General features: G+C 43.5%; 4 protein-coding genes and 1 long non-coding RNA gene across 5 annotated transcripts; 3 read left to right on the top strand and 2 right to left on the bottom strand.

Moving 5' to 3' along the window:
* Nucleotides 1-799: 799 nt before the first annotated feature.
* On the top strand, nucleotides 800-2,871 carry LOC4334413 (leucine-rich repeat extensin-like protein 6). Its single transcript, XM_015776876.3, has 2 exons — nucleotides 800-1,434; nucleotides 1,702-2,871. Exons 1-2 carry the CDS (start codon nucleotides 911-913, stop codon nucleotides 2,357-2,359), a joined length of 1,182 nt encoding a protein of 393 aa, XP_015632362.1. The 5' UTR covers nucleotides 800-910; the 3' UTR covers nucleotides 2,360-2,871.
* Nucleotides 2,195-3,359, bottom strand: LOC136355883 (uncharacterized). The gene is made up of 2 exons (XR_010740422.1): nucleotides 3,219-3,359; nucleotides 2,195-2,404 (listed from the first exon to the last, which is right to left on the bottom strand). It is a non-coding gene; the product is annotated as an uncharacterized lncRNA (long non-coding RNA).
* Nucleotides 3,360-5,560: 2,201 nt separating this feature from the next.
* Nucleotides 5,561-7,559, bottom strand: LOC4334412 (pentatricopeptide repeat-containing protein At2g02980, chloroplastic). Its single transcript, XM_026024187.2, has one exon. The coding sequence runs from the start codon at nucleotides 7,524-7,526 to the stop codon at nucleotides 5,691-5,693; it is 1,836 nt and encodes a 611-aa protein (XP_025879972.1). The 5' UTR covers nucleotides 7,527-7,559; the 3' UTR covers nucleotides 5,561-5,690.
* Nucleotides 7,560-11,780: 4,221 nt separating this feature from the next.
* Nucleotides 11,781-14,525, top strand: LOC4334411 (nucleolin 2-like). The gene is made up of 2 exons (XM_015772496.3): nucleotides 11,781-12,535; nucleotides 14,015-14,525. Exons 1-2 carry the CDS (start codon nucleotides 12,120-12,122, stop codon nucleotides 14,073-14,075), a joined length of 477 nt encoding a protein of 158 aa, XP_015627982.1. The 5' UTR covers nucleotides 11,781-12,119; the 3' UTR covers nucleotides 14,076-14,525.
* A 970-nt stretch (nucleotides 14,526-15,495) lies between these two features.
* On the top strand, nucleotides 15,496-20,935 carry LOC4334410 (folate-biopterin transporter 1, chloroplastic). Its single transcript, XM_015774520.3, has 9 exons — nucleotides 15,496-15,857; nucleotides 16,684-16,913; nucleotides 17,108-17,172; nucleotides 17,267-17,429; nucleotides 18,000-18,148; nucleotides 18,225-18,473; nucleotides 19,080-19,248; nucleotides 19,325-19,417; nucleotides 20,209-20,935. The coding sequence occupies exons 1-9, from the start codon at nucleotides 15,584-15,586 to the stop codon at nucleotides 20,491-20,493; spliced, it is 1,677 nt and encodes a 558-aa protein (XP_015630006.1). The 5' UTR covers nucleotides 15,496-15,583; the 3' UTR covers nucleotides 20,494-20,935.
* The last annotated feature ends 352 nt before the right edge of the window (nucleotides 20,936-21,287 follow it).

Below are 21,287 nucleotides of genomic sequence, written 5' to 3'. Positions count from 1 at the left end.
TTAATGTACTTGATTTGAAAACTCACCAAAGAACGATATGAGTAATCAATATGAGTGAAAAAGACAGCATTTTATGATATATATCTAAATGCAAGCAATCCGCAATATAAGGTCTAAATGAAACTATCTGCAATACAAGATCCTAGGTAAAAGTCACACATCACAACTGTTGGTGCAGGTTTCTTTAAGGCCAGTTCAGTTAAGCAGTTTTTGCAGTCCCCTACTGATTTTTCAGGAAAAGAAAAGGGCATACATGCATAGAGATATATATTTTTTTCAGAGAATGTGTTCTCTTTAGATAGGATAAAAATTCAGAGAATCAGTTTAAAAGTCTGCCTCTCAGATGGGTACAAATTGTTAGACTCATCTGAAAAAAAAGTACAGGACAGGACATGAAGATAGTGCTGCATGATTTGTCAGTGTCACACACACGATGCAAATTCCAAATTTGACCGTGTCTTCGAGTGTACAAGCAGGTAAGCCTAGTGCATGCAGACAACTTGCTAGGTAAGAAAAAATGGACCGGCTCCTCCCTTTGTCACACGCTGACCCTTCCAAATATGCACAAAATCGTCAAGAAGGAAATCGCAAGCGAAGCAGTCAACCATGCGTCCGTGCTGCTCCTAATGATACAAAGATTAATAAACAAAGAAATTATTAATCAAGGTTAGATGAGTCGATGATGCACACACGCATACTTACACCAACGAACAGAGAATACAAAATTAAGCTTTAAAAAAACAAGTGCAAAGCTCCAAAGAATGGCCTATATAAGCAGAATTAAACACCCGGCAGAAACGCGTACTAAACACTGATTAGTAGCACAACTACTACTCATAGCAACATACGAGGTGAGCTGGTGAGGTGTAGCTAGCAACCAACCTTTGTACTGCCATACGCGTCTCATTGCATGGCGAGAATGCGCGTCTCGGCGGCGGCGGCGGCGGCGCTGTTCGTGGCGGTGGTGGTGGCCTCGCCGCTGCTGGCGTCATCGCAGCAGCCGGCGATGGCGCCGGCGGCGGCGGCGGCGCCGACGAACAACTCGCGGCTGGAGAAGGCGTACGTGGCGCTGCAGGCGCTGAAGCGCGCCATCACCGACGACCCCAAGAACCTGACGCACAGCTGGTGCGGGCCGGAGGTGTGCGGCTACTTCGGCGTGTACTGCGCGGCGGCGCCCGACGACCCGTGCGCGCGCACGGTGGCCGGCGTGGACCTCAACCACGGCGACCTCGCCGGCACCCTCCCGGAGGAGCTCGGCCTCCTCACCGACCTCGCCGTCTTCCACCTCAACTCCAACCGCTTCTGCGGCTCCCTCCCCGACTCCCTCCGCAACCTCCACCGCCTCCACGAGATCGACGTCAGCAACAACCACCTCTCCGGCTCCTTCCCCTCCCAACTCCTCTGCCTCCCTGACCTCAAATACGTCGACCTCAGGTACATCTACATAAAAATTTTACGTTTCTTGAGAAAATATTTTTGAGATATCTAAATTTTACATTAAAATTTTTGGTAGCTTAATACGCTTAGTACTACCCGAAGATATCAAATTTTACACGTATTTTTTTAAGGATGATAAAATTATATATCCTACATATATTATTCATTTATATAGTTTTATACGTACAAAATTGCAAAGAGAGAGTAGTATTTGTACGTAGTAAAGTATGATGTAAGTGTAATTGTGTAATGTGTTTGGGGAAGGTTTAACAACTTGTGCGGAGAGGTGCCGGCGGCGATATTCGAGAAGAAGATAGACGCGCTGTTCATCAACAACAACAACTTCGACTTCAAGCTGACGGAGAGCTTCAGCAACTCGACGGCGTCGGTGATCGTGCTGGCGAACCTGCCGAAGCTGGGGGGCTGCCTGCCGAGCAGCATCGGCGACATGGCCGAGACGCTCAACGAGCTGGTCCTCCTCAACAGCGGCATCTCGTCGTGCATCCCGCCGGAGATCGGCAAGCTGGACAAGCTCACCGTGCTCGACCTCAGCTTCAACGACTTCGCCGGCGCGCTGCCGGAGACCATCGGCCACATGCGGGCGCTGGAGCAGCTCAACGTCGCGCACAACGGCCTCGCCGGCGAGATCCCGGACTCCATCTGCGCCCTCCCGCACCTCAAGAACTTCACCTACTCCCACAACTTCTTCTGCGGCGAGCCGCACCGCTGCCTCGAGGTGCCGCACGTTGACGACCGCCAGAACTGCATCGCCGGCCGCCCCGACCAGCGCTCCGGCGAGGAGTGCATCGCGTTCCTGCACCGCCCGCCGGTGCACTGCGACGCGCACGGCTGCATCGCGCCGCTGTCGCCGCCGCCGCCGCCGCCGCCGGTGCACTACGCGCCTCCGCCGCCGGTATATTGATCTGCGGTAAAACTGTAATTGCTGTAACTGTTTTCTGCCTTTGAGCTGTGAGAAAGGGTAAAAATTCAGCAAGTGTATACATAAGGTATATACAGTAAATCTTTATTTTTCAGAAAGAAAAAAAAGTAATAATGGATTGACAGATTGCATTGCAGAACCCAACTGAAAGTATGGTAAAAGATTATTTCAGTTTTTCATATTGTCTCTTGTAAAAGGTTTTTATTTTTTTTAGTGTTCTAGAATTCCCGTACAACCTACATTACTCATCTGTCAAATACTTAGAGCTGTGTCAGATTTCATCAGTCCAGAAATGGATCTAGGATGCAGCTAGATTAGGGACCATGCTATGTTAGAAATCAGTTCAAAAATAGGACCACCACTAAAGTGGAGAGATGATGAAATGTGAAGGGAGAAAAAAAATGTGTACTGATTTGCTATCTACTCTGAAGTGGTTAAAAAAGATGACTGTTAAGTTCGATTAATACTAAGTCAAATATATGAATGTTGGGAAATTCATGGCAAGCTAGTACCTAACTTGATGCCATCTGGCGATTCAGGCATGTACCATAGTCAAAAAGTTCGATCTTAGAAAGAATATATGTCCTAGTCAAAAAAAGAAGTTTTAAAAAAAGGACAGAAGATAGAGGAAATAGAAAACACAGTAAGTTCATTAAGAAAGATTCTAGCTCAGGCACACCAAATGATGAACAACAAAGGACGTAAATGCATTTGATAAAGATTAGTCAAAGGGGAATTAATAAAAAGCAAGTGCTTCTCATGGATTCCAGCTACGAACAAGGGTGTTCTTTCCCTTTGGTTGATCAACTCAAAAGACAAGATCAGAAGAAACTTCCCTTACCTGTTATATTGGCTGGCTCCAGGCAGTCTGTGGTTCCTTCATGCAAGCCACTCAACAATACGGCTTCACCAGCACACTCTGTCTCTCTAACTTTTAATTCAAGTCTTAGTCACACACATCAATCCACTGAGATTATATTTAGATAACTGAGAAGAGTATAATGTACTGTGTCAATGTACATCCGGTATAATGAGCACATCAATGAATTTCCAATGATGGACAGCAACCATAAAGATGGTAAATGAAGATGATTCTGAAGATAGAAAGGACATGTGCAATGTGATTGAAAAATACAAGACGTCGAAATCAAAATTAGAAACCGAGTAGTCATGCAGCATGGCATGGTGTGGCTGACCTTTCATTGGATCATTTAGTGAGTGACCGACAGACAGATATTAACCAAGCAAGAATTGGATAAATTTGCAGATAATAGAAGATGTAAAAATAAATGTATAGTGATGAGGATGAATATGCCATATTGGACCAAGTAAAACATGCAAATTGGCATAAAATTATTGAAAACCAAAGCTTACCGCATCATTCTTACCGCACTGTTCAATTCATCAGCAGTAAAAAGTTACCTATATCAAATTATGTGATAATCAAGTCCCTTAAGGTAGCAGGTAACCAAATGCATTGTTTCTGGTGGGAAATCAAGGTCTTGTTAGTTAGTTACATGGTGTACGGACAATCTAATCATATCTCAGCATGAATTAGTGGTGGCTTTCATCCTAATCCTAAAAAGCAAACTTGCTTCAGTGATTCTTATTTTCAGTCATCCAAACAATGTGGTTTCTTAATCTATTTATGGCATAGTATGGTGATGATGGAAGTCAAAGTGATACAGTATTCAGTAGCAGAATTTGAGGTCTGAACATTCATTATGACTATTTCTAGAATTGTTGTGGCTAGCATTACACCGATTTGTAGTAGGGGGCAGAGGCTAGAAAGAGATATATTACCAACCTAAAGACAGTTTCCTAACCAGCCAATATCTTTAAAGCTAGGTCTTTGTTGAAGTGTGATCTCATTAAGTAATAGAATTTATCTACAGACAAGTTTTTAGGATCTCCCATGGTGTCAATGAAGTTTAAATAAGCACAGCAACTTCACTACATAGTGTTACCTCACCCAAAAAAAACTAGCTTTGCTACATGTCTCATGCTTGCATATGATTTGAAGCTCAGTGGACTGAAGGTTTTTTTTTTTCTCGGACACTCAGTGGGCTAAAGGTCGTACCACAGTTCCATGACCACCCGAGCAAATTTAAAATGGTGCTGATAAAATGGAGATAAATCAAAATCATGTATACCAATCCAAGCAGCAAATATAGCCTACAAAATCTGGTCATATGAAACAAGACCAAAGTCCTTGAATCAGCATTTGTAGCCAAGTATTTCAAGACATTCAGAAGCTTATGCTTCAAGATTATCCTCTTAGGTTTCTTGAAGACGCTCTCGGTCCCTCTGTCACCTTCAGGGTACAATGGTCCCCCTGAAAAGCTTTCACTATCTTTCCTAACCAAATTACCATCATTTAGCTTAGACACATTTGTGTAGATCTATTTGCCTTTTGAGTTTTAACCAATTTCTGTATGCACTGATAGAAAAACCAACATGATTCAGCTTAACAGCTTATTTGCACTACTTAATTTCCTAATCAATCGGGGAACTAAAGATCAAAATCTCAACTAGATTCATCGAAAGTAACTCTTCACTTTCACCAGCTGAAACTCCAAGTTGTTCAATCAGGCTAATGACATTCACCAAAGCAGGTATTCCTTTATCTGAAATATTTTATAGAGAAAAGTTTCTGCTGTCCGCAGTTATCCCATTTGATATCTGATCTAACTCCATGGCAAGGCATAGTGTGCTGTTCTCCACTGCTTGCCTGGAGGCAAATCATTAAGCTAACTCGTAAAATAGTAAACATGCATAGTATTTTCATCACAAAGGGGTAAAACATTTGGTTCTCTGTTGTTTTCTCATGTCCAAGAGTAACAATGACAAGAAATGGATTGGAAAAAAATTCAAGGTTAAGATGGCTCATTTTAGCACTTACATCATCAAAAAAGAACATCAGTTTAGGGGGGAAAGGTGCAAAAGAAAAATAGCAAACTACAACATCAAACACAAGCTTAGTCCTAGCGAATTGGTGTGGTATGTGTTCGTAAGTAATTAAAAAAGAGCATGCACAAGGCATAACAAAAAAAATGCTCTTCAAGGATTAACATATACATGCAAGTATGCAACCAGGCAATGAAACTATTAGGTGGTAGGCATGACGATGCAGTAGATATTGACAAACTTGGATCAGTAATTATTGTCTCGGTATCATCAATCTTCAGAAAATGAATCTTCAATCATCAGTAAGTTTCTCATGGGTGTACAAGTTAATCATACCTGAATGGATAAAGCCTTTGTGTTACTGGAAGGATAAGGTATTTTGGTACAGCAGTTATGTTCCTAAACTCTACCAGTAGTCACCACAAGAGCAGACCCCATCTTCAAAGTGGTGGAAACGATTTAGGTCTCTGAGTATGATTCGCCTGTTAAAGACCATAGAAACAAGCTTTGCCATCGAATGGCAATCTGGACACACACGAAGATTCTTAACAATACGAAGGGTAGTTCCCGGTGCTGTATTTAGAAGCCCAAAAGAGATTGCCAGCTTCTCACTATGGTATCTTAGGCTTGTTGCTTTCTCCTCCTCACCCATTTCAACATGAAACACATGTGAAGTATTAGGGACATAACCGACAAGTTTTAGCTGCTCAATAACTTCATCAACCATTCTGCGTGCCTCCTGTGAGTGTGGGTGACTTCCATCTCCTGCGAAGAACTCATGAACCATGTTATCTATCTCAATTGAGCTACACCCTGGCACCTTCACCACCCCCTTTTCACTCATAAGCTTCCTTACCATGTTCATCTCTTCCCATCTCCCAGTATTGGCACACAAATTTGAGAATATTACATAGTCACCACCATGAGAATCATCCAGCTCCAGAATCCTCTCAAAGACACGTTTTCCCATATCGACATCTCCATGACCCGCACAAGCAGAAAGCAGCGTCCTCCATAAGATGGCAGTTGGTTTTATTGGCAGTTCATCAATGAACTTGTAAGCCCTTTCTAGCTGACCTGATCGAGCCAGCAAATCAGTCACACAACCATAGTGCTTGATCCCTGAAACAATGCCATATTCCCTCATGCTGTCAAAGTATTGGAGCCCTTCGCTCACCATACCAGAGTGGCTGCAGGCATAGAGCACCCCAAGGAATGTAACATCATCAGGTTTCATACCTTGTTTCTTCATCTCTTCGAACATTGAAATGGCCTCTCTGCCATAGCCATGGTTAGCATATGCCACCATCATCACAGACCAAGCTTGTTTATCCCTTGATTCCATATCCTGGAACACGCCAATGGCATCCTCCAAGCTCCCACACTTCGCATACATGTCGATCAGCGCAGTGTTGACCTTCACAAGTGAATCAAGCCTCATCTTCCTGATATAGTCGTGGATCCACCTCCCAAGTTCCAGAGCTCCGAGCAATGCGCACGCCGAGAGCACACTAATCAACGTCACGGACGTCGGCTTGAGCCCCTTGGCCTGCATCTCCCGGAACAGCACCAGCGCCTCGCCGGGCAGGCTGCTCCTGACGGACGCGGTGATCATGGCATTGTACGAGACGACGCACTCCCCGTCCATCCTGTCGAACATCACGCGCGCGGCGCGCACGTCCCCGCACTCGGCGTACATGTTGATCAGCGTGGGCGCGACGTACTCGTGCTCCGCGGCGCCGGCCTTGACCGCCACGCCGTGCGCCTGCCGCCCTTCCTCGCCGGCCCGCGCGGACGCGCACGCCTTGAGCAGCGACACGAACGTGTACGTGTCGGGCGCCACCCCCTCCTCCATCATCCGGACGAACACCCGCGCGGCCTCCTCCGCGCCGCCCCCGCCCCCACCCCCGCGCGCGTACCCGCGCAGCAGCGTGTTGTACCAGACGACGTCGCCCGGGTGGGGGATTCTGTCGAACACCTGGCGCGCGTACGCGAGGTGCGCGGGCGCCTCCGCCCCCTGCTCCGTGCAGAGCGTGAGGAGCCTCGTGACGAAGGCCGGGTGCGCCTGGAGGCCGCCGCCGGCCTTGACGGCGACGGCGTGGAGCTGCGCGAGCGCGCGGAGGCTCGTGCAGTGCGGGAGGTAGGCGAGGAGCGGGTTGTGGTGGTGGTGGTGGGGTGGTGGGTTCTTGGATTTGGCGGGAAGGAGAGGGGAAGGCGTGGCGGTTAGAGGCGAGGACGACATGGCCGTTATGGAGTGAGGACGAGAGGCCAGTGTGGATCAGATCAGCATCCGGAGAGGGGATAACTGGAGAAGATTGTGCTAGGAGTCATGCGTTTTGGTACCCACATTTATTCAGAATTACACACAGGTCGTCAAAAGAACACAATTCCGTTTTCATTCTTCTGTTTTTTTAATAAAAATAATGAAATATTCCAACATTTGCTTTAAAGAAGTTACAACGTTGTGGGAGGGTGAACTCCTCAAGCGGGGGACTAAGAGCCCCTTTTAGTTCGGCCGGGGGCAGTGGTGAGAATCGAGGTTTGGTGGAAGGAGTGATGCGGAAGGGGTCGGGCCCCTCATGAACGATGCGATAAAAGGGGTTTATACATGTTCGGGCTGTTGAGAAGTGTAACATCCTACTCCTGTGTGTAGTTGATTCTGTGAGGAATATATGTGTAAAAACCCTCTCCCTTCTCCCTAGGCCTAGACCTCCTTTTATACCCCAAGGGGTTGCCACATGGGCCCAAAAAAACCCACCTAGGAAAGAAAGAAAACATTCTTTACATTTATTACATGTGTTATCCCTCTGACTTGGAGGACCATGCACACAGCACCTCGGCATGGGCCGCATCAGATCACGCCAGAGACATGAGGGACGCCTGCGTCATTCTGCATTAACTATTGAAGACTTCCAGGCACTCGTTCTCACCAGGGAACAGGTACCCTAACTTGAACCGGAGTAGTAAATCTGTCCCCGGTCTATATTTGAGGCAAAAAGCTTCTCATCATGGCGATGTGACTGGATGGCACAGGCTGCACGCTGCCTGACAGGTGGGCATTGCACAGGCGCACCTACCCTGCCACACCGGTCATTCGAACGTCGCACGGCCTGTCGGCCACGCCTGCGCGCCGCATTAAATGTGGTGTGGCGCGACCGCAAGATCCACCTTAAATACAGTTAGGTGGGCGTTGGGCGCACCCACTTTGCACGCACACGCTGGCAGGTGTGTGGAGGGGATCGGGGCGGCCCGACCCCCAATTGGGAGGGGGCAGCCGCCGCTCCACCCCCAGGCCCGACCCCCCTCGAGGGAGTGCCACGTGGGTTTGGGGGCGACCTCCTCCCTCTAGACACGATACCCCCAGGCCCATATCACTGGCAACTGCTTATAATACATAATTCACCCAATAAAGAGCACACGAAAATCAATATACTAACACAAGATAGAGAAAACATTTATTCAAGTTTGTTTCTAAATCTCCATCCGAAATTAGTAAAATATTTGCATGATTATTGTCTCCAGATCATTATTTTTATTGTGAGGCGATTGTCATGTTTCTTATTGATAAAAACAAGTGCTATAATTCGTTTACAAAGCACGTTGGTGTGTCTCAATTAAATCATTCGATATATTATGAACAGAGAAAAATTGCCATGCGAGGAAATTAAGAGCCTTGTCGGTTGCCCATATATTCTCAAATAAGTTAAAACATTAATTAATTCATACATAAAACTTATATATTTGTTCGTAGCAACTTAAAAGCCAATATTAAAAAAATACGTTAAAAATATCTTATAATTAACTTTAAAATTAAGCTCGGTAATTCAAATTTTATTTTTTTTTCTTTAGCTTATTAAGCCTACCGATGGTACTCTAACTTATATATAAAGCTAACAATAACGTAGAAAAATATGTCTAAGGAATGATTTATTTTTAAAAAAAAGAGACGATACGAGAGCGGGATACCTAAGCAATGATGATATTCAAAGCTCTTGAGATATCGTAATTCTGAAAGCGCGATCGGATACATACACCATTGGCTGTTTAGAACGCATCCAAATTTTTTTTTCATCTCCTAAGCTCTCTTATGAGTTCATATTTTATTTTCTTCTTTTATTTTGAGAGGACTTCCTATTTTATTTTCGTATCCATATATATATATGTCCTCTGAGAAAATCTAGTGTCTCAGAATATCCCGAAAATATGGTGTAGTCGTGTGATCAGCAAAAGTCAATGCACTTTTTTATTCCACGAAGAAGGAAGTCAACTTACCTCTTTGGTAGGACGGGATAAAGGACTACTTTGTCAAATTACATTAATGGTACCATAAATTGCAAGAATACAAAATAGTCTCGTAGATTATACTCAAGTGGTGTATATAAAGCTTGATTAAGAGTTGCAAATCAACCAACGTGGGATGATTGCACCTAGATGCCAACTTAGCTGGCTGAGGCTGATATAGATGGAACGTACGGTCAGAAATGTTTTACTACCTTTATCTAAAATATTATAATAGGATGGAATTTAATCTATTCTAGAATAACGAATTTAGATGGAAGGTTTTGTTCAAATTCGTCAATTTAGGACTGGTCAAATTTTATCTTTAAGTTGTAACATTTTGAAATGAAGAAAGCACATTTGACTGATTTTAGGCCTACCCTTACTTGTAGCTGTCAATTTGGCATGTGCACGAGCGCATCAAACTGATTCGGTACATGCACATGGATTACACGTTACCTACGTATCATGATACCATGGCCCTGTTTGGAGAACTAGCAAAAAGTTATTTTAAGAGCTATTTTTTACACAAGTAAATAACCTTCTAATAAAATAGACCTAAGTTGTTTGGATCTGAGAGTTATTTTAAGAGCTATTTGGCCTTAATGTATCTTCCCATGGAGAGAGACAAAGAAAAGACATTTTTTCAGTGGACCCCACCAAAAATAGCCCCAATTAGAACCTCTTGGGTGGGATAGTTTTTTTGGTAGGTTATTTCCAAATAGCCCTCAAATAGCTTACCCCTTTGATCTTTTTGACTATTTGGGCTATTTGAGGGAGGGCTAAAAAAATATCCCTTGAATCCAAACAGAGCCTATATCCATATCGGTGTAAACACGATATAATGCGTTCAACTCATTGTAGCCTAATAAACGTGAGTCGTTTAAGGCTAGTTTCAAACACCACTTCTCCAACAATCCACATAGAGAAGTTATTTCACACTGCGAGTAATAATTTAACGGTACAAGTTAAAATACACTCTAGAAGTTCCAATAAACCAATATCGTATAGAATGCGAAACATTTTAGTCTGATGAATCTAGACACAAGTATAATCAGATTCATCGTGCTAGAATATTTTACATTTGATACGAGGTTGGTTTATTTTAGAACGAACGGATCGACTAACTCATTTACATCCACGTCACGTATCGTTTTCAGCGTATATTATTTTCTCATAAAAACATATTATATCACGATCATACAACAATTAGATGGTACTATCAATTAGATGATACAACTTGCAAGTTGCACAGTTGCAAAGGTGATCCACCAGACAAACGTGGAGGTACAAATTTCATCAATTTCCAAGTACAAGAAAAAAAAAGATGCATCACCCCAAGCCAAATTTTCTCCTTCTCCGCGTCAACGTTGATGCGAGCACAGCTTCATCGTCGTGGTCGTCAGCATCGGGGCAATTAACACCTCACAGTCTCATCACAGTTCCATGATCCCGACAAGCATGGGTCTCCGCTTGACTCACCAGCCACTGAGATGATCACAGATGACGAGATGGCTGCAGCCCAACACAACTGTGTAGCTTATCCATCACTGGAATCAAATAATTATCCGTCCCTAATCCAGATCTACCTTTTAACTAACCCTGTTATTACCTTCGACTCAGTTTAAAAAAAGGAAAGAAATGGAGATGAAACAAGATCCTAAGCTAAGGCCTGTTTGGCACAGCTCCAGCTCCAGCTCCACCCCTCCTGGAGCTGGAGCTCAGTCAAACAGTTTCAGCTCCACCAAAACTGGGAGTGGCGCTGGGTGGAGCTCTCTCACAAAATGAACTAGAGTTGTGAAGCTGGGTTTAGACAGCTCCACAACTCCACTCCAGACCCAACTCCTGGAGCTAAATTTAGGAGTTGGAGCTGTACCAAACAGGCCCTAAATTTGATGGGGGACATGAGAGGTGATTGTAACGTGTGGTGACAGTAATATTTTTATTGTTGTTAGATGATAAAATATGATTAATACTTTATGCGTAATTTATCTTTTTAATTTTTTTTATAATTTTTTTAAATAAGACGGACGATCAAATATTGGATATGGAAATTTAGTGTTTTTTTTAAATTTTTACGGAGGGAATAGAGTGGTATCGCTGTGAGCAGAATTATCCAGTGGTTGCGATGGATTCAGCCGTCAGTTGGAGATTTCCGCAGGGTTATCTCGTCGTTTGCTTCGCTGTTATGCCGCCGCGGGTTGGTTGCCGTTGATCCATTCCCCCCTTCTTCTCCTCTCGCTTCCTTTTCGGCTTCTTGGAGCGAGCGAGCGAGCGAGAGAGAGAGAGAGAGACCCACCTCACCTTCTCCTCCTGTCCTCTTCCTCACCCTGGTCCCGCTCAAGCTGAGCCTTTCCCAGTGCAAGATTCAATCTGCTGCTGCTGTTCTTGAGATTTGCCCGGCTCGGATTTCTTGCGTGCAGTTTCTTTGTTGATCTGGTTGGTTCAGATTGATTTGCTGCAAGTGCAAACCTGTTCTTGGGGGGGTTTGATTTGATGTGGTGTGTTCTTGGCTCCGATTCGGCCGCGGCTCCCGGTGAAGAAATCCCCAAGTTTGATGAGGCTCTCGCACTGTGAGAGCTACTGCGGCCCTCCCCTGTGCTACATCCCCTGCCTCCCCAAATCCAAAGATGCAGCCGGCGACGCCGCCCACAAATCCAAGGATGCAGCCGCCGCCGACGCTGTCCCGGTGGCCGCCGCGGAGGACAAGCCGCCGCCGGTTCAGAAGATTGAGGCGGCGGTAGCGGAGAAGGACGGTGACGACAGCAAGGAGGTCGACGGCGACGAGGAGGAGGAGGAGGATGATGATGATGTGAAGACGGCGGTGGCGGTGGCGGCGCCGCCTCCGGCTCCGCTGAAGAGTAACCTGAAGAAGGCCGACTGCGCCGACAGCAAGTGCGCCGAGAAAGGCAATGTGAAGTGGCTGGATTTGCTGGGGAAGGATCTCACCGAGGTCAAGGAATTCGAGCCAAGGTATACATCTCATCTCTCTCTCTGTGCAGTTCAATGAACTTGTTGAAAGTTGCAACTGTAGATGAGCTTGGAATTTTGTGTAGCTGTATTAGTGCAGTCACCGATCTGCGGTGAATTGTTGCTTTGAATTGTATGCATATTCATTTAGATCAATTAGGCGAATGGTTTGCATGCTAATTATCAGCTAGACATAATCATCTTGGATACTAAATCGATCGATTGCACATGTTGAGTGTTGACATAAGTGAAGCCATCCTCCAGGCAGTGCCAGATATGTTCTCCATTTGTTTAGTCCCTTGAATGATGGCTGGCATTATCTGGTTCCTCAATCTTACAAGATACCTTCTTCTTGACGATGATAGAAGTGGTCAAGCCACCAAGTTTGGTTCAACTTGACATAGTTACTTGGTCAGAATGCACTTCAGACACTCTGGCTTTACAAGTTGCAAAATGCATTATTGCCCTCATTCTCATTTGTGTGTGCATGGTCTTTGTGCAGTGCAAATGCGTGATTATTGCTCAGATCAGTTCTATACATAAGAGAAAAACTTCATGTTGAATTAGTGTTCCATGCAAAATTTGGCATGATATTTTTTTTTTGGGTTGTGTTTGCATCAATAATATTCTATCACTGCCACATTTTGAAGAAATGGTATTCCCTAAGTTTATCTGCAGATCCCAGTCAGTCAATGTGATATCTAGGGCTACAATATTTCACTTGTGCCGCTTCTGTATTGACAACATTTTGAGATAATTCATAGTCTCATTGGTCTTTGCAGAAAATCATGTGTACCCTTGTCATAGACTTCTAGCTAGTAATCACTTTCAGAATATAGCCTTGTCATAGACTTCTAATCAGTAGTCACCATATATGTGAAGACAAACAGAATAAGGACATACCAATCAAACCATGAAATTACTGCTCATCACTACTTTCTAGTAATAAGAAAATTCCTGGCCACAACACTATTTGGCTGTCACCTCTTATAACGCAATATTGGCTTTGTTATGGTATCAAAGATTTGCTTTCGGCCCCATTGTTTCGCTTATTTGGGGAATAAGTGAAACGGCATATTGATAAACGAAAAATAATTTGTGAATAAAACTTTTATATACGTGTTCTTAGCAATCTAAAAGCAAAGGCTGAAAAATAAACTTCAATGAAAAAACCACAAAATCAACTCCAAATATAAGGTTGAAAATTCAAATTTTGGCTGATAAGCATAAGTATAAGTGAAAAGATGAGGCCATTTGTTCCTAGTAACTTTTACCTGAACCAAGCAATAAATCAACAACTGAAACATCATTTCACTCTTTATCTTGATAGGGATGGCAATGAAGCATGTGGACATAAAACTCTTTAACGACTTTTCTACCTTCTAGAAAACGCTTCATCACATGGCATTTTCACATTTAGCACAGGTTGTTTTCCTCCTTTTTTTTGTTGTTAAACTTACGTTGTGCTCTCTTTTCACTCAGTGAATCAGGAGATTCCATGGATGAAGATGACATCGCGGAATGCGTTTGCGCTATCCAATGATCCAGAAGGGTTTCCTCCCCAACGTTGCTGTAAATTGTAAAATGGGAGTTTCGCACGTAATCATCGATCTTTCTTTCCTCTCACTGGAGGGTCAGGTTGTTTTGTTGACCCCCTTCATGAGTTCCACTGAAGCTCCCCAGCATCCGGTGCTCAGTTCCATCAGTACATGCCGCCGCCATAGCTGCCTAGCTGTAGATGTTTCTGCCTTGTGTTGATCAGATTATGTGTTGTTTGGGGTTGGTATTGGTTGCTGAGGAGTGATACATTTTTCACAATGCCTGGTGGTGTAGCCAAGATTATTGCTTCTGTAAAGTTTACAATATAAAGTTATTGAGAGTGGAAACAGATCCTGCCATCCTGTGCCCACTTTGACAAAAAAGCATATGTAAAGCTTATTGATTTGAAGCTGTCAACTGAAAAAGTAAGAGAACTTGGTTGGTGTTAGTATCATGGACGCTGAGTTCTGACAAATTGTATGTATTATCATTTTGTTCATTACTTCTCATGATGGTGTCCAAGCAAATAACTCTTCAGTGACCTGAATAACCTCCCCATTTGAGATACTTTTCCACTCTATTCGAATCTAATCATATGATGCAGGTATCCGTTTTGTTGTAATCAGATTTAATCGCATCTGCTATACATGTGGAAAGAGAATGGAATGACATGAATAATCATCATCATATACAATTGTACAAGCTCGTTCTAGATTTCGTTCCTCTTGTGTCAGCGCCCTAATTTATGCAGGTTGGCCACGTTGGAGGGCCTAGAGGAGACAGCGGTGAGCGGTTCCATCCTTCTCTCCCTAATTCCCAAAGATGTGGATAGAGTGCGGTTAGTGTCGGTTGTTAGGATAGGGTTTTTGAGCAATCCTGGTTGTAGCTCCGATGTTGGCCTAGTGGCGACCGGTCCGGTGTTAGTCTTCTCCCGGTTATGTGTTGTTGGTGCGTGGGTGGTGGCTTTTTATTTTTCGTTTTCTTAGTTACAATCTCCCAGGACTGTAATCTTGTATTTTTTTTCCTGCAATACGAACTTTGCTTTGTCTGGTACGAGTCGTTCAAAAAAACGGAGGACGCGGAGGAGGGACTTGACGGTTATACCGGAAACTCTTAGGGTTCTCCGTGCAAATCTAAAATGGACCGTTTCGGTGTTTTTTTTTTTTACATTTGACCGTTTCGTTCATAACACAGAGGGGTGGGCCCACATGAAGGAATCCTCGCATAGGATCGCTATCCGCTCCCAATGGAATTATGAGTTGGGCCAAAAAGGAGGCCCAACTTTGTACAGGTGGGCTGGGTAAAGCTCCCGAGGAAGCCTATTTCTCCAGTGGTTTGGACGCGTTTGGGCCTGGCCCATTTCCAGTGGCCGAGAGAGAGAAGGAAGGAGAGAGACGGCGCCGCGAAGTGGGGAGGGAGAAGGCGCGGTGGAGCGGAGTCCGGAGGAAACGCAAGGAGAGGAGAGGAGCAGAGGAGGCGAAGCTCTCGCCACGCGCTCGCGTGGACGACGAGATGATGGCCTTCGGCTCGCTGCTGCTCTCGCCGCCGCCGCCGCCGCCGCCGCCGCCGTCCCTCCCGCTACCGGCCAGACCCTCCGCCGCGTCGTACCTAGTCGCGGTACGCCGCCGCCGCCCGCCGGAGCCTCGCTGCCGCTCGCAGGAGATGGCGTCCAGCGGCGGCGGAGGAAGCTCCGGGGGGCTCGGCTCTGAGGGGGAATCCGCTGCGGCTTCTGCTATCGGTTCCCTGGACCTCGACGGCGCTGCCGCGTCCTCGGACAACCGACCTGGTGAGTTGCTGGCGAAAATGTATTGGAATTGTGTTTCGAATTCAGTTCGTGTGTGCAACAGTGCAAGGGTTGGGGTTTGAGCAAAATTGACCCAACTAGGAACTAGCTGAGGAGCAATTCCTCGAAATTTTAGGGCTACGAATTTTTAAGTTGTGAACCTGAGGGATGTAGCCATACTAATGCTGGGATAGAGATTCCCTCTTCTAATCACTTTTGAGCTGCTGACTAATATGTAGTAACTTGCTAATTATGTATGAACTGAACACTATAATTGTGAGACGGAGAGACTCAACGTAGATTAGATTAATCACGGAGTGTTTACATATATAAGCCTGTCCATAACCGTATCAATAATTTTGCATATTTAAACTGTATTGTCTAACAATAATTTTATCTTACAGTTATATGCATGCAGCGGCACTACCTTAAACATTTCCTTGTTCAACGTCTTCGTAGTGTAATTATTATCAGGGTGTCTACGCAGCGTTATTAGCCATCAAAACAATTGTTCTATATGTGCTTTTAGCCGTGGGACATTACTTTGTAGTGGGATTGTTTTTTTATTATGACTCACTTAGCACAAGGATCTATCTAATACAGTAGTGACAGTGTTTGTCAAATCCTGTTCTGATTTGCCCATTTAGTTATTTCCGTAAGTGTAACACCAGTGTGTAGTTCAAGTTCTGTTTCGTGTTTCTGAAACTACTTATTATTTAGTTGTAAAAATTGGCTTATGTTGTAGTCATTCTTAACATGGTACCTATTGTAGGAAGCACGAGTTCTTTCTAGATATTATATGATTCATATCAGGTAACTTTGAGTGCAGGGGAAACATCTAGCAATGGAGATTCTGAGAGGTGGCAAACGAGACAACATAGTACAGATGATATTTCCAGGAGCAAGTCCAAGCCAAGATACATCAAAGCATTTGGGGTAGATTTGTCCGCCGATAATGTGGCTGTTGCTATCGTTTATTTCGTGCAAGGAGTTTTGGGTCTTGCGAGGCTTGCTGTGAGCTTTTACTTAAAAGATGATCTTCATCTTGATCCAGCAGAGGTATGGTGGCAACTCCTTCAGTCTCTTTCGAGTCTCTGGGCATGCGTGCTTTTGTAGTTTTGTTCCATTTGAGCTTAGCAGTAGGGTTCATGGAAAATATTTCTTAGAAGTTGGAAAGATATTTTTTCTCTTTGAACATTTTAACTCTTGGATAATATGTGTTGGCACAGATTAAGACAAATTGTGTTGTCTAGACTGCAGTTATATCTGGTTTATCAGCGTTGCCATGGTTGGTCAAGCCGCTTTACGGTTTTATCAGGTCTCAGCAAAATACCATATCTTCTTTCTAACATTCTTTTATAGTTTATGTGTCACTTATCTATGAAGCTATATTGTTTCGATTTCCATTGCAGTGATTCCATCCCTCTCTTTGGATATCGAAGAAGGTCTTACCTTATTCTATCAGGACTCCTCGGAGCTCTTTCGTGGAGTTTGATGGCAACAATTGTGGATGATAAATACAGTGCAGCACTCTCTATTATTCTTGGATCTCTCGCAGTTGCCATCGCTGATGTTGTAAGTGAGAACAGAAAAAAAAATGTGCTCACAATAGTTTATTTGTTCATCGGTAGTTGTGTGTTATAATCTGGGTAATCCTTAACCTTCAGCTAAATGATAATATGATAACTATCCTTTTATTATATAAATACAATCATATTTAGAACTTAAAACTTTCAGTTCAGTAAACCTAAGGTTAGGGAGGTTGTTTTCTGAGTTTTTTTTAAAGTTACTTAATCTGTATAGTGGCACATAATCCTCTTGAATCTCTTCTCATAATGTCCTATTTACTAAGCTGCAATTTGCATCAATAGCACGATAGTTCCTTCATTGACATGACAAGTTTTTGTTGAGTCCTAAGAAACTCAAAATATGTGGTTGACATATTGTTACCATTTATATATCAATATGTTAAATACCTCAGTTCAGTTCAGGCCTCACACGTTAAGCATGGTTTCCAAAATTTATCTGAAAACAGAAAGATCTGTTTTTATGCCATGTTCTGAAATCATTTCTGTTCTCACCACATGTTATGGCAGAAGTGTTTGTTCTTCTGTTTGTTTCCATATTTACATGAAACTACTGCAGGTGGTTGACTCTATGGTTGTTGAGAGAGCTCGTGGTGAACCACAGAGTACATCTGGATCTCTCCAGTCATTGTGTTGGGGGTCATCAGCCATTGGAGGAGTTATGAGTGCATACTTCAGTGGTTCTCTAGTTGATACTTATGGCGTAAGGTTTGCCCTATAACAAAAAGCATACGTAGAACTCTTCATTTTAACAGTTCACTGATCTGAGGTTCCCCAAATGCAGATTTGTCTTTGGTGTTACGGCATTTTTGCCCCTCATGACATCTACTGTTGCAGTTCTTGTGAATGAAAAGCGTTTGCCTTTGGGAGAAAATGCTACCTCATCTTCAGATTCAGGGTTAATTGAGAGCTCTAAGGAGCACATTATGCAGATTTGGAGTTCAGTAAAGCAACCCAATATCTTCCTACCCACCTTGTTCATATTCCTTTGGCAAGCAACACCACAATCAGATTCTGCCATGTTTTTCTTCATGTATGTTCTCACATGCTCACTTGTTTGGTTTGATTGCTCTAGACAGCTGTTGGATTAGGTTTTCAACCAGTGAACAGATTTACAACTGTTGGAAGAGTTGAATTCTAGTTGGTCACATAGTGCTTTAACTTTTGTTTAGCTTGTCCCAGCGATTTCAATTGAAGATATTGTCTACCATGCTAAAATTTCATTTCTTAAGAACACTAGAGGTCTGAGCTGCCCTCTTTGTGCCACCATTATTAGTCAACTGAACTTCCTTTGGGTATAGTAGATTAGTTCCTAGCAAAAACTGGAGGTAACCAAATCTGTGGTATGTTTGTCGGTGGTGTCAAGAAAGGGGTCATATAAATCATATTCACCATACTTCACACCAAAGTAATTAGAAATGAATCGAATATGCTATTAGCACAAATTTCTTTGTTCTAGCTGAATACTACATATTGCATTACCCTTCACTTGTTTAGATTCTTGTACTTCTTAAATTCATAAGAAACAAGAGTTGACCATAAATTGCTGTCTTGGTATATTAACACCTTATAAATTTGTCTGATTGCTATCTATTTAAAATGGTTTGATTTTCATATGTTGCCTTCTGACCAATTTCAGCACAAATAAGCTTGGATTCACTCCAGAGTTTCTAGGGCGTGTCACGCTCGTTACATCTATTGCATCCTTGGTCGGCATAGGAGTATATAATTCATTTTTGAAGGAAGTTCCATTGAGAAAAATCTTTTTTGTGACTACAATATTTGGTTCTGCCCTTGGAATGACACAGGTCAAATTCTGCACATGCTTGTTTTAGTAAATGCTGCCACTATATTATTTGTTAAATTTAACTTAGGTATTTTCAGGTTCTTCTTGTCACTGGGCTCAATCGAGTTCTTGGAATCAGTGATGAATGGTTCTCCATTGGTGATTCCTTGATTATCACTGTCCTTGGTCAGGTACGATACCCTCTTTGCAAGAACTAGTACTTGATTTGGGGAGTTGGGGTAAACCATTAGCAGTTTAACACATTCCCTGCTCTTTAAATTGACTACTGTATGAAGAGCATAAAAAAATGTTGTATTTCTTTGCTCAATAAGAAAAATCCTGATCAAGCTGGAAGGGGATTTTCCTAAGGTAATACTACCTCCGTCCCAAGTGCAGCCGTGGGTATCCGTGTCCAACGTTTGACCGTCCGTCTTATTTGAAAAAAATATGAAAAAATTGAAAAAAATTAGTCCCATATAAAGTACTATTCATGTTTTATCATCTAATAACAATAAAAATACTAATTATTAAAAAAATTCAAATAAGATGAACGGTCAAAGGTTAGACATGAATAGTGCAAAACTGCACTTATTTTGGGACGGAGGGAGTATAATGCAAGAAAATGTGCTTTCATTTTACATTTTTCATGGCAGCCGATATAGAAGCCTAGTTGCTTTACATTGAAGGGTAACATTACACCTCCATCCTGTACATCCTAGTTTCTTTACGTCTGTAAATAAAACAGAATCCCTATCAATACCACGCTAGGATTAGCATGGAAGATGCTGCTAAGATCCCTCCATTTGCCAAAACGTAGAACTTCCACATTTGGAGATGACACTTCTATGTGAACACTACGAAATTCATCATACCAATTTTCAGTATTATTCAAATGCTGTACTTAGGCCATGGCTATGGCCTTTCTAGAAATAGAACTGCACTCTTTATGTGCACTCATGCTGTGAAAAAATTCGTCCTGCAGGCTTCCTTTATGCCCGTGTTGGTGCTGGCTGCAAAGCTCTGCCCTCCTGGAGTGGAAGCAACTTTGTTCGCCACTCTGATGTCCATTTCCAACGCTGGAGGCGTCACCGGTGGTCTGTTGGGGGCAGGCCTGACGCAGTTCTTGGGAGTCACCAAAGACAACTTCCAAAACCTTGCTCTTCTGATTGTCGTGTGCAATCTCAGCTCCCTGCTGCCTCTACCTCTTCTGGGCCTCCTCCCGGATGAATCACCCGGTGTAGATAATGAGCAAACAAAAGTCGATTGAGATTATCTCCAAGCATCGGTCCTACTTGAATGCAGGACATCCAATCGCCTCTACGTGAACTCAGCGGCGCAGGGGAATTGGGAATCAGGCTGCAGCTGACCTTGGCCGTTGCAATGTTGATCACCCTACCGAATAGTATGTTTAGGGTGATCAGTTGATGATTGGTTCCATGGAGATATACGCCTCATGGATTAGCGGACTTGCCGCGGTTGTTAACTGGTGGTTAGGTCAGGATTGTGTGCCGTCAGAGCATGGACATGGAAGCCGCAGTGTACACTAGTGCAGGTACGACCTTTTGTTCTTTACCATGAAAAACGGCAGAAGAGTTTCCCGTGTATTCTGCCACATCCAACCGATAGAAGTAGTATCCATGTTCTGAACTCTTATCAAGTTATTTGTACATGCAATGAAATGTAGTGTATACAGAGATTGTACATCGATTCGTAACTTTCTGGAACTGATTTATGAAGGTGTAGCCGTGTAGTAGATGTAAACCGGTCAGTACTACTACAAATCATGCGGAGAAAACGATCAGCTAGCGGGATGGCTTGCCAGTTGCCGGTTGCAGGAGGGGTAAGCATCATTGCAAGCATGCAAGCCAACATAATTATGAACGCAACGCAGCGCGATGACGACATGACGAGTGCACTCCAAAAGGCGAACGACCTGCGCAACTGAAAGCCAGCCAAACACATCGATAGCACGAAACCAATTATTCCAAACAGAAACGGAAGCCATGTGATTGATGATGATACTTCACAAGCATAATAAAGCAATCAATCACCATCGCATCG

Source organism: Oryza sativa, chromosome 3, assembly GCF_034140825.1.
Source record: "Oryza sativa Japonica Group chromosome 3, ASM3414082v1".
NCBI classification, from domain to species: Eukaryota; Viridiplantae; Streptophyta; class Magnoliopsida; order Poales; family Poaceae; genus Oryza; species Oryza sativa.
The sequence above is the reverse complement of the archived record's forward strand: the minus strand, read 5'-3'. Positions and strand labels throughout refer to the sequence as shown.